We start from the raw sequence: 8384 nt of genomic DNA on the forward strand, positions 1-8384 counted from the left end.
TAAAAGAATATACAAATACATTTGAGGTACAATAGATTCTTAGAAAGAACCAGAAAAATGAACCAACCTTCATTCTTTTTGCACTCAACTGTATGTGTCTACAGCTACAAGGACTTGGAGCTGGCCAAAGGCTGAGTGATGAGCCACATTATTCAATTTATGTAACATTCTGTACTTGTGTTTTCACTAGGGGGCCATCATCAGAGAAATCTGTGAAATGCACTGGTACAGTTGGGTCGTGGGAGAGAGCACATGCATTCCAAATGGCTCAGCGATAACAAATCACAGCAAGGCTTTTTATGAAAGCACAAAGATGTGGTTGGAAGGATAAGAATGCTAGCAAATGGGACAAATATTTGAGTGGTGCGGGTAAAGAGGAGGGGTGAAATGTGAGTTGTATTCTCAGCCTGAGCACGAAATAGTAGGGAATTATTATACACAAAGTTGCAACTGAGAGAAAATGGTAGTATACTCTGACACATACCTAGTATATGAGATGATTTGTTGCTTCTTGAGTGCAGTGCTATTGCACTTGGAATTATGCCTATGGATTTGTGTGCACTGAGGGTGGTCAAAGTGATCACCTCCTGGCACAGACCACATTCAACCCTGGTGAATTCTGGTGTCTGTATCTAGTGCAGTTGTAGGATAAATGCTGTCTTTCATTCGTATAGTGACTGAGTGGGTGATTTTAGGTAGTTGTGCACTTGTTGCACTGCATGCACATCTGCAGAGCTTGCAGAATGGTAGATTTTTAATTTATACTTAAGTAAAGGCTTGTTAATAGCTATATATTGGACAGAGGATCTACTCTGGCAAAGCTGAAAAAGAAATAAGTATGTAGTACTTTGGATAAGTGGAAGCACTATGCAGCATGGGAGAGCATGGTGCAGGTGAGGAGGACATCTGGAATCTGGAAATTTCAGCAATTCGCCAAATCAGTGAATCGGCGAATGATCAGACGTCCCAATTCCTCTTTATCTTTCTTGTATGTAGGACAAAGTAGAGATATGTAAGATAAAATCAATATAAAAGTCCCCCCTCCACAAGGGCATTGCACCCCCTTACACACCACTGGCCTTGAGATCCCCACATCTCGAGGGCATGCTGCACTGATATGGGATGAGAGGGGCCGCACTTGACGGTTGGTTGGAAGGGATGAAGCTGCTGTGTTGTTTGTTTTGTGCCACTTGGCAAGCTGCACTGATATGGGATGAGGGGCTGTGCTTGATTGATTGGAAGGGATGAGGCTGCAATGGGCAGGTGGTGATGGGGAGACAAGGTTAGTGATTTGTATCTCCAATAGTGTCTGTTGTTAGCAATGAGGGTGTTCTATATGAAATACAGGACTCACCTGGCAGATCTCCTGCTTCTCCCCCAGATGCATCATTCCAACCCTGGTGCACGAACACGCTGGTCCAGGTGTTACTCTTGTGCCTATGGGTCTGTCAACTTTCTCACTGTTTGAGGCATGGAGCTAGCAACAGGTTGATTGCTGTGGCGTCCGAAAGTTCAAACAACATATTGGTGGGCTGGTGAGGTTGAGCATGCATTGGAGAGGTTGGAGGTGAGAGGCAGGAGGGAGCTGAGAAGGCAAGAGGGAGTGTCAGAGTAGGGACACAGAGGAAATCTAGCCCATACCATAATTTACACAATTTACAATTCACTCTGTAAATAATAAATTCAAGCAAATAACTAGATTTATTGACTTATCCTGAATTGTGTGAAACAGCGAACTGGTGAATTGCCAAAATTTCCAGATCCAAGATTTTTTGCAGGCAAGTGTTGAGTGCAGGTGCCATTTGGAATGCATGTGCTTTCTCCCACAACCTGACTGTACCAGAGTTGATCACTTTCTGCCAAAAACCTTAATTCTTAAAAAGGAGCGTCATCACATGATGATGGCCAAAAGGCACACCCAAATGCATATTGTGCAAAGTTATAAGCACCTGAGTACATCTTCTGTAAAATAAGTGACCGCTTTGGCAGATTTGGCACTGATATACTTCTAAGATGAAGAATATTTACAAGGGAGTGAATACAGTAGGGGAGCTCACAATAGACTGCTTATCTGCATATCTGGAAAGTGGTCACACTTGGTCACACATTGCAAATCCATGTGTTTTTGTCCATCCCATCATTCCCTCCCTGCCATTCCTGTTCTATTACATTAAGCCTGTACTCATTATACCCATACACATCCAAACTGCACTTGTTCTTTAATAATATTCTATCTATTTCAATGGCTCGCACCAAGAATCAAACTTGGGACTATCAACTGGACTGCCAACAACAATGTGCTCATCTGGTGCCTCCTCAGACGATTGGCAAAGAAGGAGAACTAAGCAGCATTGTACGGTGTGCAAAAAGGAAATGTATGTGCCTAGATCTATTTTGAATGTTGTTCTATTGACTTGTACCCCTAGAAAACTCTCAGGTCGAGCAAGGCTAAGGAAATAGCCTCTGTGCTGTTCCCCAAGTCATACAAAGGCAATGAAGACACCTTGGGCTCTCATGTAAAGGGAAAGATTGAAGAGTAAGTCAGGCTTCCTACTTGTTTCGCATTTTTGGCTGATTCTTTATGTCTATTTAGTCTTTATGCACTGTACTAAAGAAAATTACTGTAATGGGCAGTGGCCTGGAAGGAAATGACAATGAAAACTTGCAGCCATCATCTCAGGAGGAGCATCTTGCGTGTTACATTCTGGCAGATGGACCTGACAAGGGCACGACTTCTGAAGCTCAAAATCTCTGGGGTACTTACTGTCAATTTCAGATGCTTACATTTTCAAAGAGAAAATTGTTGAAGGGTTTCCCTTCTTTCCCAAGATGCACCATCACTTGTGTGGCTGTCCTAATGCCATACTGCCTGTTGTCATGACTGGTGTTGGTCCAACTGGCCAGCATGTTGTCCACTTCCAGGCCATTGAGGATCAATCCTCCTCTTCTACAGCAGCAGAGTTACCATTGCAGCAAACAGGTGCTCCAGCTGTAACCCCTACAGAAGTCCTTGCAACTCCTATGCATACGCCGTCCATGGTTTCTGGGGAAAATGATACAAAAGAGAACACCAATCCACCACCAACAACTGGAGGGAAGCACACCCCAAAAGACTCCTCTTTCATGGTCACAGAAGCCACCATCGAGAAGGCTAAAGCTTTGATCCAACATGTTACTAAAAAGAGCTTTGAAGATAGGCTTGCAGACACAACCAAGTAAGCAAATTTATTGTTATATTTTGTCATTACTAAATAGCCTTCAGAGCAAGTCTCAAGAGTGCTGATGCATGTGCAGCAGCCACATTTCACATTGAGAAGAAGTGCTTTCTCTTGGAACAGCTTTCTCAGATTGACAAGCAACGTGACCAGATCATTGATTTGTATTGCTTGAAGGTCTATTCTGAGGAGGAAGCAAAGTGCAAGCTTAATGACATTGATCGACATGAGGAGGATTTTCAGTGCCCCATCAAGCAAGCTTGTGCCCATTCTCCGACCCCTCAGACCCCAGTTCGTCATTCATCTCCTATTGAAATTCCTTCTTCCCCTATTTGTTTCTCAAGCCCTGACTGGGCCATTGCCAATGGTCTTTCCCTTCCATCTCAGGATACCACCCTTTAATATCTACTATTTTCTTACAATCCTCATTAAAAACCAGACCACTCATTAATATTTATTTTATCTACAATCCTTGTTTAAAAGCTAGTAGTTCAGCTGTTAATCAATGGTGTTTGGCCTTGCCTTGTGCTTCACCCACATTCATATCAACTTCTATGTCTGTGTCCTCTTCCTCTTGACTGGCTGTGTGATTAGGCATGAATTCCCCACCAGAGTCAGGGCCTTCAACATCAATAATCAAGTTGTGAAGAATAATTGCAACACTGACCCATCAACAGGCCATTTTGTGATCATAGTTGTCGAAAATGTTAACATGTAGGCCTCAAAGACATTGAAAGCGACCTTTGAGGGCTCCCATGCAATGTTCAGAGCAGACTCATATGTGAGATACAAACTTGTTGAAAATTGTGTTTTCAGGAATAAATGAAGTGGGTTGGTGATGGACAGGAATCATGGTTGGGGGAAGTATATAAGCAGAGTCTGCCAAGGCGAACTCCTCATCTTTGAAGAGAAAGCCTGGATTTTTGAAAGCACAGGTATGCTCAAATGCTGCAGCATCATGTGCAGATCCAGTAAAGCCATGACAATAATTGATAATCTACAGGTTTGACAGCACATTTCCAATCTAGAAATAAGATAAATGCAGATCAATTTTTTTCTTTCAAGGACTCACCTGAACATTTAGACCATAGTTTGCCTAGTGATTGTCATGGGTTTCGTGACCCATGCGGGTTGTGGGTAATGGTATGTGAGGGTACGGGTACAGGTTGGATTTATCTGACCCTTGCTGTACCCATACCCTCAGCATGGGTTGGCGGGTACCCGTAGTTATATCTGCACCCAAATCAGACGTTGGTGTTTGCCAGCAAATGGTTGACGCGTGTCAACAGCAGCCCACAACACGGAACCACCACGATGCCCACCCACCACCACTTTCACCAATGACGACCACCCTTGCCAGTGACAACAACTACCCTCGCCAACCACCCTGGCATGGCCCATTACCACAAGACCAACACTACAATGCCATGTCACCAGCTGACAAGCACCCACCAGATTGACGCGAGGCAACGGCAATGAAGCAGCACATTAACAGCATGGCTACAAGATGGCATGGCATGAAAACAGAGTGGTACACTCTTATTTTCTAATTACTAACTACTCCATGTCTAGCAACTGCTCAAAATGAGCACAAAAAGCGGGCATGTATCCCACCCACCGCCGCATCCCTTGCAGAAGCCAAAGCCGCTGTTCGCCACACCCTATCACAGGGCAAGGCTGGCCCCCCGTTTTGCACCCAACACCTGTCCGTCAACTCCCCTTACCACGCAGTAAGTAACCCCCATCCCACACTTCTCCAACTCACCTCGCTGAGACACAGAACAATGACAACACAATGAAGAAGACACAGGAAGACCAGATGACGACACGGCACGACAATGATTCAACAACAATGACACATCACGACGTCTATGACCCGACAGCAACAAAACGGCACAACAACATGGAGTGACAACACAAACGGTGCACACAACAATGAGCAGACCAGGGCACATGCCAAGAGGCAATGACAATGTGCCACATTGCCAACAGCGACGTGGCAACCAAATGACGAACAACGTTCATCGTTGTTTACTCTAGGACTGCACAGTGAGTATCCCCCATCCCACATTCATCCAAATCTACCTCACTGAGACACAGGACAATGACAGAACAACAACATGGGAGGACAACATCGCGATGAGGAGCACACAGTACAAGGACACAGGATGACAACACTACGAGGATATGGTGAGTACCCCCCCTCCCATGTTCGTCCTCACTCACTTCACTGAGACACAGGATGACAGTGGAACAGCGACGTGGGATGATGACAATGAGGACACAGGACAACTACAACCCGATGAAGAGTCACAAACAACTCGGTGAAGATGCGACGACGAGGACATGGTACAACGACGGGACAAGGACGCTGTGGAATGACGACACCGACCATTATCATTAATGTTGGTTATCCCATCTCCCTGTCACCACCTTTGCCAAGCGAGCAGGATGCAGAACTCACAGAAAGACCAGATACAACATCCCCCCCCCCCAGAGGTCAGCATCATATTCCAGTCATTGGAAGTCCTCGATTTTGCACTCCACATCGAGTGGTGGGACTCCTTTCCCTGGCGCACAATCATTGTTGGAGGGCGTGTTTTCTGCAGCGGCATCTCAGGATAGATACGAACAGTGGGATAAGGGTTATTCGAGGGATTTGGAGAGGGAGCACTTGTTGATGGTGGTTCACTCGAGATGTGATGATGACTGGTAGCTACCACTTACATCATGTACTCCTGAGCTGTACCATAGAAGTTCCTGCTTAGCTACCATGAATGAAATGAAATGAATTTTCATTCATTCATGGCACCTGTTTCATTCTAGATAGTTTATTCTGTTTCATTCATTCCTGGTGACTGTTTCATTTTTTTATTTCATTCCACCATGGCAACTGTTTCATTCCTTGCTTCATTCTTCTCAGGTGCCTATTTCATTGTTAGAGCTGGGAAAATGATTATGTAATTGATACAAAATATTTAAGTGCCTTATTTGGCAACAGCATGCCTATCTTGTTGTGTATTTGAGCCTCAAATGCAAAAGTACCCCCATATGGCCTCCCACACCACTGCAGTAGGGCACAACACATATCAGGCATAATTGTATATTATTTCCTTATTTATATGTGTATTAAAACATCGAAATTGTTGCCTGAAAGAATGAAACAAAAATGAAATAACTGCCTGGAAAGAATGAAATGAAAATTCAATGGCAATGAATGAAAAAAAAAAATGAAACAGTCGCCATGAATGAATGAAATGGAAGAATAAAGCAAAAAAATGAAACAGTTGCCATGGTGGAATGAAATAAAAAAATGAAACAGTTGCCAGGAATGAATGAAACAGAATAAATTTCATTCTTGTCAGTAGAAATGAAGAAAAAATTGAAATGAAATGAAATGAAACAAAAAGTATTTCATTCTCAACGGCAATGAATGAGAATGACTTGGAATGAAACAGTTGCCATGAATGAATGAAATTTCATTTCATTTCATTCACGGTAGCTAAGCAGGAACTTCTATGGTACATGCCAGGTTTTACATAATGTAAATGGCAGCTACTAGTGTGATGATGACCATTGTAGCTGTGTGGGCCTGCATACTTACATGTACCTAATATATAGCACTTGTAAAATATACCCATCCTGCCAAACCCACCAGACCCTCCAAACCCTCAACCCATACCCTCCAAAACCCGTACCTGCAGCTGTGGGTACGTGTTTCTGTGGGTAAGGGTACAGGTAAGGCTAGAAACATCAGCAAGACCGCAAATTGTTTGGCGACGCTTGGCATGGTTGGCGAGCTTGGGGGGCTTGCCAAACATCCCAAAATCATACAACCTCCCCCAAGCAACACTGATTTGTGTTGCGAACCATGAGTTAGAGTCCAAGAGCTGAGCATCCCAAGTAAATCCCAAGTCCACAATTACAATTAGTTATTAGATAGTAAAAGATATAGAAGTTAAAAACAAATTTCATGTGCGTGATGGTCGGCATACTTGTTAATGTAGGAGGCCTCAAAAACATCTAATGAGTACAAAAAATGAAAGTCAGAGGGGAGGTAATCTCCAGTACTTTACTGTGCCCTACCTATTCCTGTCAGACTCCAGTCATCCCTGCGGATTCCGGTGGAATGGGACAGGACTCCGGTGGAATGGGACAGGACTCCGGTGGAATGGGACAGGACTCCGGTGGAATGGGACAGGACTCCGGTGGAATGGGACAGGACTCCGGTGGAATGGGACAGGACTCCGGTGGAATGGGACAGGACTCCGGTGGAATGGGACAGGACTCCGGTGGAATGGGACAGGACTCCGGTGGAATGGGACAGGACTCCGGTGGAATGGGACAGGACTCCGGTGGAATGGGACAGGACTCCGGTGGAATGGGACAGGACTCCGGTGGAATGGGACAGGACTCCGGTGGAATGGGACCGGAATCCAGTGGAATCCACCGGAGTCCTGTGGAATCCACCAGAGTCCTGCGGAATCCAGCGGAATCCAGTTGAATAAGACCACAATCCACCATAAATAGCAGTACTTTACCCTCCCCCACATGCTCTGATCAGAGTATCTACAATCAGAATGGATCAGCACTGATCTAGAGGTCAGGTGACTTAATCTGCATTGATTCAACTCAATACTCAGAATTTCTTATAAAATTCACACCTAGTCAAATCATTCATCTCAATAGATCAAATTTTAATGTATTTTATTAATGACATGAGTCTATTTTACTACATACAGTGCATATCAAAGAGGACAAGGAAGAGGGGATGGATAAGGGGGTAGGGACAAGGAAATGGGGAGGGACAGGGAAGGGGGTATAAGGAAATGGGGAGGGACAGGGAAGGGGGCAGGGAAAAGGAAGGGGGCAGAGACAATGAAATGGGGGAAGGGGGTAGGGACAAGGAAATGGGGAGGGACAGACAGGAAAGGGGGGAGGGAAATGGGGGGTACATGGAAATGGGGAGGGACAGGGAAGGGGGACAGGAAAAGGAAGGGGGGCAGGAAAAGGAAGGGGGGCAGGAAAAGGAAGGGAGGGACAGGGAAGGGGGAGGGACAATGCACTCGTCATCGTCATGTGATGTCGTGGTGGCTGTTAGCGAGATGGGATAGGACGAAGGAGAGTCAGGGGACTCACCTTTGTGTGAATGACGAATGTCGATGTCGT

At 44.9% G+C, this 8384-nt stretch overlaps 2 protein-coding genes across 2 annotated transcripts; both read left to right on the plus strand.

Moving 5' to 3' along the window:
- Window positions 1-2242: 2242 nt before the first annotated feature.
- Window positions 2243-3617, plus strand: LACBIDRAFT_331344 (uncharacterized protein; the record flags this gene model as incomplete). Its single annotated transcript, XM_001885677.1, has 5 exons — window positions 2243-2353; window positions 2427-2536; window positions 2635-2756; window positions 2777-3215; window positions 3263-3617. 5 exons carry the CDS (start codon window positions 2243-2245, stop codon window positions 3615-3617), a joined length of 1137 nt encoding a protein of 378 aa, XP_001885712.1.
- Window positions 3618-4323: 706 nt separating this feature from the next.
- On the plus strand, window positions 4324-5619 carry LACBIDRAFT_331345 (uncharacterized protein; the record flags this gene model as incomplete). Its single annotated transcript, XM_001885678.1, has 5 exons — window positions 4324-4348; window positions 4788-4945; window positions 5256-5264; window positions 5327-5405; window positions 5465-5619. The coding sequence occupies 5 exons, from the start codon at window positions 4324-4326 to the stop codon at window positions 5617-5619; spliced, it is 426 nt and encodes a 141-aa protein (XP_001885713.1).
- Between the last annotated feature and the right edge of the window lie 2765 nt (window positions 5620-8384).

Source organism: Laccaria bicolor, genomic scaffold (genome assembly GCF_000143565.1).
Source record: "Laccaria bicolor S238N-H82 LACBIscaffold_33 genomic scaffold, whole genome shotgun sequence".
Taxonomy (NCBI): domain Eukaryota; kingdom Fungi; phylum Basidiomycota; class Agaricomycetes; order Agaricales; family Hydnangiaceae; genus Laccaria; species Laccaria bicolor.